The 15,226-nt window shown below is 37.0% G+C and overlaps 1 protein-coding gene across 3 annotated transcripts in view; it reads right to left on the reverse strand.

Moving 5' to 3' along the window:
• BTBD9 (BTB domain containing 9) overlaps positions 1 to 15,226 on the reverse strand; it is a 406,336-nt gene that overhangs the window by 364,342 nt on the left and 26,768 nt on the right. For 2 of the 3 annotated variants that reach the window (XM_061146613.1, XM_061146612.1), the window contains exons 2-4: positions 7,148 to 7,359; positions 4,055 to 4,418; positions 2,333 to 2,597 (exon numbers count right to left, since the gene is read on the reverse strand). In XM_061146613.1, coding sequence (XP_061002596.1) covers positions 2,333 to 2,597; positions 4,055 to 4,418; positions 7,148 to 7,332 — 814 coding nt within the window. In that variant the 5' untranslated portion in view covers positions 7,333 to 7,359. Of the gene's footprint in view, positions 1 to 2,332; positions 2,598 to 4,054; positions 4,419 to 7,147; positions 7,360 to 13,873; positions 14,000 to 15,226 lie in introns of those variants that run through there. The other variant, XM_061146615.1, reaches the window with a different exon arrangement.

Genomic DNA, 15,226 nt, shown 5'->3' on the forward strand with positions numbered 1-15,226 from the left:
AATTACTGTTCTTTCTCCCAGAGCCTAAAACCTGAGATACACAAAACAAAGTATAACTCAGTCAGAAGAGAAAAAGCACCAACTTTCAAGGAAGAAATAGCTCCACAGCTAGGACAAAACTAAGTATTAAGAAATGGTCTGAACACAAGCAGTTTAAATATCCTAAGGAAAAAAATCAATTAAAAAGTTAATTTCCAAAAGAAAAAGTTAATTTCCTTTCTGCAGATAGATAGACTGATGCTCATCATTATATATGTATACAACTACGTCTATAGCACATTCTCAAAAAGACAGACCACTGGTAAGTTAAAAAAAAATCCTTTGGATCCCTTTTTTTTTTTAAGAGGTGGGTGAAAATTGCTTTGATATGCAACTGTGCAGTAACCAATATTAATGAACTAAAAAAAAAGGAGTTAGTATTTGTGCCCCTAGATACTAATTCCCTAGTCCCAAGAGAGAATGGGAAGTCCCCGAAGACTCCGAACCTATACCCAGGGAAGAAAAAGAAACAAACAAATCTCATCAATAATTTCAAAATAAGCAGAATTGTCTTTCTAGACCGTCAGCTCAGGAATAGTTCTGAATTTTTAGACTTCTTTTCCCCAAACAGTGAAGAAACTGGATTTTTTAAAAAATAATATGAATGCTTGAATAACATTTACTTAGAAAATAACTATCCTATATTTTAGGGTCTGAGAAGAAAGTGAAATGCTCAGTATTTCTATTATTAATTTTACTATTCATATAATGAAAAAGTCAGAAAAAGAGTCTGCTACTTAGTCATTTTTCAAGTTTATAAGTTAGAAGATTCCTAAGCATTTGCACAATCTCCTCCTTGAGCTCCCACTGAATTATTCCAAAATGAAGAACTTAACATTTGTAAGTAGTATATCATTTTGGAACTGAATGCTCCTCAACTGGTTGATCACCCCCTTTCTTGGTAATTTCATGGGCCTATTGTAACCCAGGTCTGACACCTATATTGACCAGCTGATCAACTCCAGGCTTCCAGTAACTACATGAAACGTCCAAAGCATCTCCTCACTTCTGCAGCAATGTCCCAAATCTACCTACAGCAATAATGAAACTGGGCCTGGGGCCCTATCAACACCTCAGTCAAAACTAGGACAAGAAGGGGGGAAAAGGAGCTTATGTAAGAAAGGACCCAACAATGAAGATTTACAAAGGCCAGAACTATATTACTCCTCTTGTTACTTCTCCCCTCTCCCTCCTCCCACCCTTTAGCAAAGGCTGACCCTTAACCAGTACCATTTTCCAGCACCTCTAACTTCTTACCTGGTCTTTCCTGACCTGTTCCCTCTAGCTACCATACTATTTCTCTATGACCTTTACTCCAATATACACACCAGGTAGTCATACATGGTATTTACTATATTTTCAAACCTATGGCCTAATTCTCTGTATAGTTAAGCTTCTGTCCAGACTACTACCAATTTATAGCCACACAGTTGATATCCAAAAATTTTCTCCCAGTTCTTCTTCTTCTTGTCTTCCCAGCACCACCAGATACCACTGACCACCCTTCTACATAGAAACGCTCTCTCCTCTGTAACTCTACCCCAGTTTTCTTCCTACCTTTAATTCTTCCTTCTCTACCTTTGGACCCCTGGCCAAAGGTCTTCTCCAAGTCTCAGACTTTAGATTTTCACTTCTTTCTCTATACTCTAGCCCAGGTTTCCATTCTTTATCACCGGCTTTGACTGCTTTCTATACAGCAGTAATATGCTTCCACTGCTTCCAGTCAGTTCTTGCATTAATTCATCAAGCATCTGCTACAGACTACTCAAGTGTGTTGAATGTTGAGAAATGTTAGTTTTAAATGTTGTGTTCACTGCTATTATTTTTATTTATAAGAAAAACACCATGTAAGTATTGGAAATGCTATATAAGTGTTACCCATTATTATTGTTATTAATATTTAGAATCTCCATGCTCATGGTACCTGAAATAATAAGTATATAGCATGTATTCAGTATTGATTTGATGGAGGAAAGGAGGAAAGATCTTAACATGAGAAGAAACTTCTCATGAAAGTATAAAATTCCTGACATTCTAGAGAGCACTAGAGAAGTTTGTCCAGAAATAGCAAGAAATACGTACTTTGTGGTCTACAAAGGCTAAGCAATATTAGGAGGAGTTAGCAGGAGAAGGACCAGGAAAGGCAATCCACAGGAAGCAGAGCTCTACGTTCTCGGACTGACACATACCACGTACACCTGAACTACGATTTGGTAGCTAGAGTTTTGTCACTGAGACTGTCACAGGATACAAACAAAACTTTTTGGTGAGAGTGGCATAAACAGGTACTTACTGAGCATGCCTCTATAATTGAGGTCCATGTCCCGGCTCTCTGATCGAACTTTAATAGCATCCAGGATGGCATCAGGAGACAACAGTCCTGAAGGCCTCACGACATTCAGAAGTTCAGTGAGGCTCATCAGAGGCAAACGCACAGCCTGCATGATTTCAGCATGATTCTCCTTTGAATTATGCTTACACCAATTTAACAAGGCTAGGAAAATATCTTTTTCAGGAGCTGCAAATGAATCTCTTAATACGATGTTTAAAAGTGCTGTCTGAAAAGGATAAAAAGGAAAAATTCCAGTTATTATGGAGCTCAACCATGCGTATGATCCATAAGTAAAACTTTACTGAACTGCAAGTATCACTTATATTTAAGCAATTAACTCTTCTTGACCATCTTCTTTCCTTATTCTTTGTGCCATATACTCTTGCCCATTATGGCTGTGTGAACAGCTGTAGGCATCTTGTACCTAGTCTTTTCAACACATGTGCACCCATCTTTAATAACAAGAAAAATGGCAATGTGAGAAGCTGTTGCTCTGTACACGTTCTTTAGCAGAATTTACTTCCCTAAGTCAGTAACATACATCTAGCTATTTAAAATTCAAAATCTTTTGTTCCACAGTATTATTGCTCTACCATATTTTTGGTTCTCGTATTCCTAAACTGATTTCCAGCAACACTGGTATAACCCTATAAGATCCTTGCCTCTAAAAATTAAGTAAAAATCATAGTTACATGCAAAACAAGACACGTAGCTTTTCAAATAGGTTTTCCCATTCAAAATATCAGGTCCTAGGAGCAACACAGAAAGGGAAAGGAAAGACAACTACCAGGGTTCAAAGGAAGACTGGGGAAAAATAGTTTTATTCTAGCTATTATATGGTATAAAACATTGTACAACAGTGAATTCTGTGCCAAAAGAGGAAAACAAACCAGTGACTTAAAGACCATAAGAAGGCTGAGCACTAAAGAATTGATGCATTCGAACTGTAGTGCTAGAGAAGATTCTTGAGAGTCCCTTGGACTGCAAGGAGATCAAACCAGTCAATCCTGAAGGAAACCAACCCTGACTATTCATTGGAAGGCCTGATGCTGAAGCTCCAATACTTTGGCCACATGATGTGAAGAGCCAACTCATTAGAAAAGACCCTGATGCTGGGAAAGATAAAGGGAAGGAGGAAAAGGGGGCAACAGGGTTGGATGGCATCACTCATGTCAATGGACATGAGTTTAAGCAAACTCCAGGAGACAGTGAAGGACAGGTAAGCCTGGCGTGCTGCAGTCCATGGGGTCAAAAAGAGTCAGACATGACTTAGCAACTGAACAACAACAATACATCATTATCTCCTTTATGAACTTCCCCCCTCATAAATAAGGAATCATCAGTTGCACTCTCTGTCAAAGAAATACTGATACAAAACCAAAAAACAGTATGCAACACCACAAGAGAGTCTATTTGACATCATTACATTGAGAACCACCACCAAACGGCATGGTCTCTTGCACACAGAACTTACCAGAAGAACCTTAAAAGAAAGCAGCAGCGATCTGCCTCCCTCTTATGTGATCTAGAGTCTCAGTAGCCAGAGGCAGATGGCTAGACAGACCACCTCTTCCTCACTAATAGCTTTTCTTTTTATTCTTAGTCCACCGCTTTATTTCTTCTCTACAGATACAAATAAAACAATGCATACTGCCTGTAAATTACTTGGAGACAAAGACACACCTTAGAAAGGGAGAGGAAGCCTTCGCTTGAGAGTACCTCCTGAGCATTTCTGTCCATAAACATGCAGCACATGCAAGTTAACTTGGGAAGTGAGTAGAGACTGGCAACATCAAAAGTCATACAGACGTTCTGAATGTTAAGTATGGTGCAGAGGTACTCAGAGGTGGAATCCTCCAGCTCTGGAAATCCGTATTTATGAGCCAGGCTCAAAAAGTCCAGCAGCACCTCCTCCTTCTCATCTGTCAGCGTCGCCCGCCCAGTGTAGATGTATTTAAGCAGCATTGTGAATGCTTCTGCAGTGGTGTCTTGAAGAGGGATTTCGGCTTCAGGCTGAGATTCTCGCATTCCACCATAGAGCAATGCTCTGCACATCAGAGAAGAAACGTATAAGGAAAACTTCAAGTAGGATTTGCTACAAAATTATGAAATAAAGGTTATCAACATTATTAAAAAAACATAAATGTGTTTAGTGACAAACATTCAGGTGAAGAAATACACAACAATCACTTAAAATAGATCTCTAAAGCAAGAGAAATAATTTTAAAACTATTTTGAATTAATTCTGTATACAACTAATGAATAATCTTAAGAGCTCAAAAAAATATACATTAATTAGAAAGATGAAAGTGCTCTTTTGAGAGAAACAGTGAAATCAATATAAACCTGTTAAAGGTCAAGAAGGTAGTTTAAAAAAGTAAAGCTCCATAGGAAAAGATATAATCAGATGAAAACAATTAAATATAATCAGGTGCTATTCTTCCCGTCAGACTGGCAGAAATTAAAAACCTATTAATACTTTCAGTTTTTTTCACATTAAAACAAAATCCCCACATTATCGCTTATCTGTTCACCTAAATAATAAAAAAGCAGACAATCCAGTCAGGTAATAAATTTTAATTTCTACCTCTATTACTCTAGGGGAAATAATATGAACCAATCAAAGCTTCCATCCATCAGCAAAGAACAAAGGAAGAGTGCAGAAAAGGAAGAGTAATGAAATGGGTGAGAAAGAAAATGTGAAAGAGCAACAGCAAGAGAATAAGGGAGCAAAGAGAGATCCCCTCACTCCTGTGATTCTCAGAGCAGGACTAGCATTTCAAAGGGTCCCCTCATGCTTGCCTGGAACTCCTCCCACCCTCCCCCGGACAAGCAGGACAGGACATTCTTGTTTGCCTCAAAGAAACAGCTGAAACTACCCACCAAAAGATTCATGAATATTTTGAGCATATTTCTTCACTGGGTTATACTCTGCCTAGAAACACTTGTGAAGGTTTCCATTAATCCAGAGCACATCCAATCAACGACCTTAAAGTTACTATTAACAGATTAAAGAACACTTTCTTGGGGACATCATGCCAAGACCTATTCTCACTCCAGTGTGATCCATGGTACTTACTTGAATTCTCAATGCTTTAAAAGTGGTTTTGACAAGGACTCCTGGGAAGTCTTAAATATGAACCCCCAGCCTGTGGAAGGTTCCCTCTGGTACAGTTAGTTTGTCCTTATCTGGAAATTGATAGGCTCTACGACCACACTCATAAGGCCTCTCCAGATGGCTAACAGTTAACTTTCCTTTGCACAAGAACAGTATCAGCAACGAGAATCAGCCTAAGCTGGCATTGGTAATGACTGAGTTTAGCCTAGTGAGCCACCAGATATTATAAAGGTCCAATACCCACAAAGAGACAGCAAGAACAAGGTCAGTAAGTGAGGGGAGTGTATTCCATTCATTCGATATGCTCTTCAAATGTCTAAGAATACTTGAGTTTCTTTTAAGAATATATTGATCACCTAAAAGATACCCAGATACAGTTGTCTCAAATTCTTTTGAAAGAGGAAAGATATATAATAGTAATAAATACTAAACCTAAGGCTGAAAAGTTCTAACTTAATAAAGACAGGACTCTCATAAGACACTTTAATAGTAACGAATGGAAGAAAGAAAAGAGAAATACAAAAGTATACAGAGGACAGACTGGTAAAAATAATGACAAGACCAAGGCCAGCTGCCTCAGCTTGATAGGAGCATGTTAGCTAGAACTCTTAACAGATTCCTCTTGTCTCTAAGCTCCTGGCTGCCTCTATGTTGGCATTGTATATGTACAAGATAGAATGTCCTAAACATGTTTATAAAGCACTATAGTAAGAGTTCTAGCTAAAGAGTAAATATTTCCAAGAAACACACTCTGCTACAACATGTGTGACTCCAGGTGCAGGTTTTGCTGTCTCAGTTAATTATAATCGTAAATAATATCAGACTGTAGTTTTCACTAGAAGGTAAGTGAAATTTTCTTCATGCCTTTCACATCTCAATTTTTAGATATCAAGTTTCACAGGCAAATCCATGATTTCATGGATATGGACTCTACGGATTTTTCAACAATATATTACCAGTCAATAATTCAGTAATGATTCCCTTTTAACTAACATTAGGTAACATAGAGAGTAATTAGACTTCAGTTTAATATTTATAACCCTGGAAATTAGGGGTCTAAGGAACATATAATAGCTATGTATAAGTACAAGTATGCTTTCTACATAAATTAACATTTTGTTTAGTTTTAGCGCTAATATAACTATGAAACTTGGTCTCAGTAAATATTTAAGTTTCCTTTACTTTGGGGTTGTCAAATTACATGTCTCAGAGATAGATCTGTTGAGTTACATATAGGTCCTGGACCTCAGTGATCTGAAACTAAGAGGTTTACTTGTTCATTGGCAAGTCCAAAGGTCATTCTGCCTATAAAACAAGAGGCCTATCTGCCAATAAATCAGTTTAAGTTCCATTAGTCATCAACTGTGAGGAGAGGGTAAGGGGAAAGAAAACTCAGCCTGAGAAATATTGTTGAGAACCTGGAAAATGACTGATGGGGTACAGTCCAGCCTGAGAAGCCTTCCAACCCTATGATAACCCCTGAAAGTAAAAGGTAATTTTCAAAAATATAACAAAAAGTCAACAAAGATGAAATGTTTATAGATGTTCAACTGAATGACTGCTAGAATTTGTTGTTTTGTTACATATTTTTCATAGAGTGGAAAATACCAGTGTTTTCTACAAGTGACTTGTATCTTCAAAAAGTAATATACACTTACCGAAAATATTGGCACCTTGCTGCTAAAATTACCCTGTGGGCAGGAAAACGTTTCTTTTCCACAACAAATGTGACATCGCCGTATTCTTCCCCAATCAACAAGGCACCAATATGTTCAGACAAAATGTGCACATGGTCAATCTCCCCCACTGCAGTGAAGGGGCGAAGAGGGTGGCTGTTACTCATCTTGTAGAACTGGTGATAGTCGTTGATCTATTATACAAAGAAGGGATGAGAGTTAGTGAGAGGGGAGTACACTTCAAAAGTCACATACTATAAACACAGATAGGTAAAAATGTATTTTCTAAAAAATCACAAAATAGAGCGATTTTATCATCATCATTGGTATCTCTATTAACCCATCTATTCTGGGAAGTAGTTCAGTCTATTTCCATTACCTCCACTATCCTCACCACCTTATCACATTAAAACTCAGGCTTTTCAAACATTAACAGCACTTGGATCCATCATAATCTAGAAAACTGTTCAAATTGTGTTCAAGTCCCTTATTTATCAGTATCTCAGGAAAAAGAAAATCAACAACCAGAAGAGTTCCCCTTTTAGCATAGTTGTATTTACTAAGGTGGGTATAACTAGCTAGACCCAGTGGAAAACTCATTCAGGCATAGATCTAGACCTAAATCACAAACAGAATAAACTAAACCCAATTTCAAATAATTACAGAAGTTTTGATCTGAAACCATCTTAACTACTTTATTAAAAGATTATAATCTTCTGAAGTCACAAAAATAAATGGACATTTATTAGTGGAAGATTGTAGTAAGCATCCTAACCTCTCTCTAAGAAAGAAAAACTCCAGGATTTTTCTGAAGACTGTAACTTCCAGTTCAAACTCTTCTCCCTGATAATCAGGTAGCCTGTGTTTATCACAACATCATTACATTCACTCTCACTTCCTTGCTTTTCTTTTCTACAAATGCAACTGAAAAGAAAAAGCTTAAAACTTGATTGACAGCTTTACATATTAGAAAGGGGAGTAATTATCTTCGAAAGCTAAAAATGGTTATATTCTTAAATATCTACTGTACTTGCAGGCAGTACTTCCCAGATATAAGTAACCCAGCAAGTGGATGAGAGCCCTCACTAGCGTGCAGGTGTCTGAAGTGACGATGTGGTTGACAGCTCAGAAGTGAGACAGCTCGGAAGTGTTGTACCTGAAACTAGAATTGAGTCAGATATGCTGTCTCCACTAGACCCTCCTCCACACCTTCTTGAACTCTCTGCTTGTACCAGGATTAAAGATTAAGCCACTCCCAATCTTTACACTTCCACATCCAGCTTCATTGTCAACACGGTATGTGATGCTTTCCTGGTGGCTCAGAGGTAAAGAATCCACCTGCCAATGCAGGAGACGCTTGTTCATTCCCTGGTCCTGGAATCCCTGCCACAGGGCAACTTGAGCCTGTGCCCATGACTACGGAGCCTGTGCTCCAGAGCCCAAGCACCACAACTCCTGAAGCACGCGTGCCCGAGAGCCTGTGCCCTGCACCAAGAGAAGCCGCCACGACGAGAAGCCCGAGCACCTCAACTAGAGAGGAGCCCTCACTCACTGCAGCTAGAGAAAAGCCCACACAGCATCAAAGACCCAGCACAGCCAAAAATAAATAAAAATATTTTTAAAACTAAAAAATGAAACAAGCTATGTGAAAAAATTGTCTTTATCTCCAGAGACTGTAGTGGAATACCCTCACAGTCCAGTTTCCCCAGTTACCTGCTACTCCATGCCCACTCCCAACTGAGGGAACAGCAGCAAGGAGTGTGATGTAGAGGAACACAGAGGGTGAGTTAGGCAAGGAAACACCCACCCAGCTAAGTAAGAGAAGCTTCTGGCCCCTAGCAGGACTACCAGAGGGCTAGCAGCATACTCATTCTCAGGGCAAATCCCTCTCCCTCAACCACAACCTGCATTTGAAAGCCCTAAAAAGTGGATCATCTCCAGTCACCTGCATTTTTAGGACCAAATTCGGCTTAAAAGGATCTATTTAGGAGTGTCCCCAGAACATGTGAAATTCAATCCCCTGATATGTGATACAACAGTCTAACACAGAAGTTGGCAAACTTTCTGCAAAGGGTCAGAGAGTAAATATTTTAGGCTTTGTAGGCCATATAGCCTCTGTCACAACCATTCAAACCTATCATGAGTAGCCATAGACAGCAAGCAAATGAATGAACATGGCTTTGCTCCAATAAAACTAGTTACAGAAAAGGGCTAGATCTAACCCTCAGATTATAGTTTGCCATCCCTGCTCTAAGAAACAATCAAGGACTGACTATACTCTACATAAAGGATCAGACTGTTTTTGCTCCTTTTTTAAATTTCTGGCTTGGTTATCCAAACAATGTTCAAAATAGCATGGTCATTTCCTATGTCAGTCATAAAATTCTAAAACCCCCTGGTAGCTGATTTCAAAATCCCATTCTCCTTCAACAAGAACTGTCACAACAACTATCTAATAGTTCAATGATGGTGCAGGACTCCAAACAAAATAGATGTTTACCCTAGCAGAAAGGATCCCATGTACATACCCAATGAATATGTTCTCTGGTATACTATCTTAAAATTATATCTAGGTTATCCGTGAGACTCAAATGATTAACTAATGACTCCTGATGGACAATGATAGATTCTTGGTTAACTAGCTCAAAAGTAAATTTATAATTCCTCAACTGATACATAATAAACTTTAATGCTACATATATAAATATCTATTTTAATAAGTTCTCCAGATTTGTACTTCTTAATATGTAAAACTTCATTTTGCTAAATTTACATTCCAATTATGCTTTTCCAATTGGAGGCAGGAAGCAAAGATTGTTATGTATACAAAACAGACACTTAGTAAAGAAATTTTAATAAAACAATAATTTTCATTGGCATACAGAAATAATTTTAATTAGACCAGTGATTCTCAATGAAGCTTGCCACAACAGGAGTCACTGAGGAGCTTAAAACACAAAGATGCTTGAGCTCCACCCACCAGAAATTCTGATTCAGTTGGCCACTATTCTGAAGTGATTCTAATGCTTGGCCTAGAAAACACTCATTTATTTAGACTCCACTATTCTAGGTTCACATCCCTTCTCAGGTACATAAATATACAAACAAAATTTCTGCTGAGAAAATTTATTTAGGGTATGATTCCATTTTAAATCTTAATGCAAAGAGGCAAATGATGCTAACCCAGCTACCAGTGCCATGGCTTGTATGCAGAAAATATTTTCGCCCAACGCCCTAGCTTATCCATGAAGTGACAGCTTGGGTTCATCCACTTGCCATTAAAAAAAAAGCATGTTTTAAAAGCCACACATCAATAAAGTTAGCATTTTAAAACATCAATTTAAATTTGATAAATAAAATTAAGAAAAAATTAAAGCTCATGGAGTAAAACTATTTACCGACATATTTCTTATATTTTAATAATAATACTTTTTATGCTACTAACAATATATGTGGTCTCTGACAAGTGTTCTAACTTCCGTGAGATTATTTCAATACCTGTAAAGATGAAGTTATAGTACATTTTTTTCAAGTTGTATTTTAGAACTCTGCCATTGCATTTTACTACCACTGCTTTGTCCTGTCATATGAAATGACTCTCATGACTCAGCATATGGATGTGATTTATTACAGCACCCGCCCAAAAAAAAATTCCAAGCAAAATCAGCAAAGGTTTTGAAAAAGTACTTGTGGCAAAGTCTGGGGGAAACTAGACACAAACTTTCAAGGACCCTCTCCCAGTGGAGTTACACTGAATGTGCTCAATTCCCCCAGGAAACTGTGACAGCACGCTGCCCACCGAGAAGCTTCCTAGAGACTCAGTACTCAGGGCGCTAAACGAGAGCTGTTGGTACAGACAAGCGCTGGAAAGAAGGAGCCTAAAAGCCTATCTGACACACTAATTTAACCTTAGACTTGGATAGAAGAAAGAAGTAAATAACCTACCCCATCTGCCTAAATGAATCCCTAACCCCTGACCTCCCAATATGCTAGATCCAAACCGTTTCATGGACAGGTTTCTTCAAAACTTTAAGGATCAGATGATTACAGTGTTATTTAAGCTATTCTTGTGCACATGAGTTTTCCGCTTCTTCTTATGAAGCCAATTTAACCCTGACAAGAAAACGTGATCACATCACACACTCAGAAATTAGTAAAAACGAAAAAATCCTGTGTATAATATTGGAAAACAGAATTAAGCAAAAGGAGTCATGACAAAGTTGGTCAATTCCAAGAAAGATATGAATATTAACAAAAATAACTGTCATCAAAAGATTAAAGGAGAAAAAAATCATGTATTAGCTCAATAAAAGCTAAAATCCCTTTTTAAACAATCATTAAGAAGTTTATTTTAAAAGTTTTAATTGAATAGGAATAAATGAATACTTCCTTAACTTTATACACACATCCTAACTATAACAGATATGTGTGCTTAGTCACTCAGTCGTGTCTGACTCTGTGACCCCAAGGACTGTAGCCCATCAGGCTCCTCTGTGCATGGGACTCTCCAGGTTAGAATGCTGGAGTGGGTAGCCATTGCCTTCTCCAGGGATAATAGATATAAGAAACTATTAATGATAAAAACACTAGAGACATCCCTAGAAAGTTTGGAAATAAGACAATCATTAACATTTTTCAGAGGCAAAAGACAATGCAATTAAGAAAGTTCAAGGTAAATGGATTAGGAAACAAACAAGCAAAGTAATCATTACTTGCTGATAATCTCATTGCCTACATGAAAAAAATCCATGAGAATCAACTGAAAAAAAATGTGAGAAAATTAGCAAGGTTCACTAAGGTGAACACATAAAATTATTATAGTTGACCCCTGAACATGGGTTTGAACTGCATGAGTCCACTTATACTTGGATTTTTTTCAATAGTAAATGCCACAGTACTACATGAGCCACAACTGTGGATCCTCAGATGGACAGGATCAGAGGATACAGAGGAACCTCAGACATGGAAGGCTAATTACATTTGAATTTTCAACTGCGCGGAGGGTAGGCACCCCAACCACTGTATTGTTCAAAAGTCAACTGTATATGAAAATATACAGTATCCTTTCATGTCCAAAACAACCAGATAGAAAATATAAGACAACCACATAGAAAATATGAAGGGAAAGATCTGCAATCTATACCTGCAATATCTAGGAATAAACTCATAGAACATGTAAAGGAAGTTATAAAACTTTTCTGAGGAATTTAAGAAAAGTAAATGAAAAGACATACTGTGTTTGGAGATGTTGTAAAGATACCAATCATCTCTAAATCACCCTACAGAAAAGAATATTTGATATTTCATTGTACTTCATGTTGTTAACAAAAACAAAGCTTTAGCAGCAGAAAACAAAATTCACTAAAATGTTCTTGGTAGGAGTACACAGTTAAAAACAATAATTTGACAAATGGGCACACATATTAGTAAACTGAGAAGGAAAAATGAGAATTTTATATTTATCGAGAGATTTTTAAAGCTGAGAGAATGTTCTAATTAATACAGGAATTAAAAGTAATCATGATCAGAATCACAACTGAGTTTTTAAAGTAAATTGGGGTAAAGAAGTTTATCTGAAAGAATAAATGTGTGATTTCATATATACTCTAAGAAAGAAGAGCAATGAAAGGAGGCCAGTGTACTGGATGAGAAAGCAAATCATAAATTAGAACAATTAAGCAATGTCATAATAGAGAGATAGGTCATTGAAACATTAGTCCAGAAATAAACCCAAATATACACAGGTATTCAGTATGCTGGGAAAGACTGAAGGCAAAAGGAGAAGGGGGCAGCAGAGGATGAGATGATTAGACAGCATCACTGATTCGATGGCCATGGATTTGAGCAAACTTGGGGAGATAGAAGAAGACAGGGGAGCCTGATGTGCTACAGTCTGTGGGGCTGCAAAGAGTCAGACACCACTTAGCAAGTGAATGATAACAACAACAGACCTAGTGTGTGTGTGTATATTTTTATATATATAAATGTAGTAACTCAATTCAGTGGGAGAAAATATAATTCAATAAAAAATTCTGGCTAGCCATTTTGAAAAAAGTAAGCTGAACATTCACACAAGAGCACAAAACTAATTACATAAGGATGTCAACTTCAGCACTTTCTGTAACTGTAAAAAAAAAAAAAAAAAAGAAAACTTTAAATGCCCATCTAATGGGAACTGGATAAACAATGATAAGTCTATACAATGGAATATTGTACAGTGATTTTAAAAAATAAAGTTAAATACCTTATTGACATTGAAAAATCTTAAATATGTGTTTACATGCAAAAAGGCAAGCTGCAAAACAATAATATAACCTTATTTTGTTAAACACATAAAAAGCACACACCAAATTGTTAACAAGGTTAACCCAATGGATTAACCATTGGGCTATGGGAAAAATTTTACATAGCATAAAATCTATTTCAGTAAAGTTTAAAATTTGTATAACATGCACGTTCTATTGTAATAAAACTATACACAAATATTTCAATAACTTTGGTCACTAAAATCACAAATTAAATTGGTTTTTGTATAAGACAGCAAGTGTTTTAATTTGCCACATCCGGGAGTACCTGACTTAGTGACTAAGAATGGTAAACAGAGGGATTATATATTACATTACAAGTAAAAAATAATTAACAATTTGAAGTCAAGGACAAAAAGTTCATTTACACTAAGACAGGCAAAAAGTAATGAATATCAGATACCTGGGTAGCATAGCCTACTAGGACTCTGTCTGATACATCCCAAATAAACGTCTTTACTTTAAGAGATTTTCAGTATGACTTTTCTCAATTTGCAGCATAATTTCTTGGATGCAAATAAAGTGGTCTGAAATTTGCTCCTGTTGACAGTCCCAGAGTCTAAACTTGCTGACGTTCACAGGATAGAGCAAGGGTAATCTATTCATTCAAGCTGTTCCTTCAAGGTAAGAGGAAAAAGAGATGTAGGAAGGCAAGGGGAACAGAGACTTACTCCAAGAGAGGAAATGGTACCATTTGTGATATCATATACAATTACTAGTTGAGGGTTCTGAGACTTCATATGAATTCATTTACCAGGGATGGTGGTATAGAAACTATCCTACTTTGTGTGTGTAGTTGGTTAAACTTTCCTGGATTCAAACACATCAGAATTTAAAAAGAAAAAAAACTGCTAAGCTGCAGTACTAAAATTCTCAGGGTTATTGACTATTTATTATGCAATAAAAAACCCACACGCATTTGTTCTCACCAAAATAGGAAACAACGTCCATCAATAAAGCAAGAGCACCATATGCAGTTCACAATGTTGTAATGCTATAATTGTGAAACAACCACACTGACCTAAATATCAACTTCCTTACTTAAAAGTTACTTCCAATAGAACTGTTTACAAACTTTTCTTTAACAAGGGTTTACTATAATTTTTTAACTTAAAGTTTACTCTCCAGAGTTTAATCAGGAAATAGACAAAGACCAAAGCTCCACCAGGTGGAGATGCCAAAGAGTCCTTGAACACTGTATTAAATCTCCCCTGGGAAGCCCTCTGTGCCCCATGTATTTCTTGACTGAAAGAACTTTATGGGAAAAAAGACCTGCTCTTTAATTGCAAAATATAAATTATTTTTCTCTTGAGGAAAGAGATGGTATTTACAAGCATATGGTTTAGCAATTTCTTTCTGCTCTTAGTACCCATGTGGTGTGTAATTTGAAGTAGTAATCCTTAAACTTTAAATTAATATCGCTTGGGGAGATAAATAATGTCTCGTCTGCATCTTAAAACACTCACAAAAAATCACAGTCTATGTTCTTATGGGAAGGATGCCTCACTTCTTTTGATATATACTCTACCCTTGTCATCCAACAGTTTGAATAAACAGGTGTAGACTGACCATACTGGTAGGTATAACCTTGATTCTGATATTCTGCAGATCCATTTTTAAACCTTGCAGAAGAGCAGCAGCATCAGGCAGTAAAGTGCTACAGTGAGAAATATGACTGGAGTTCATGGGCATTTTCGTGTCTTGGGACTCCTGAAATGTCTTTCTTTGGGAAAAATTAAATGGTTTTTAACATCCA

This window comes from Dama dama, chromosome 7 (assembly GCF_033118175.1).
Source record: "Dama dama isolate Ldn47 chromosome 7, ASM3311817v1, whole genome shotgun sequence".
NCBI lineage: Eukaryota > Metazoa > Chordata > Mammalia > Artiodactyla > Cervidae > Dama > Dama dama.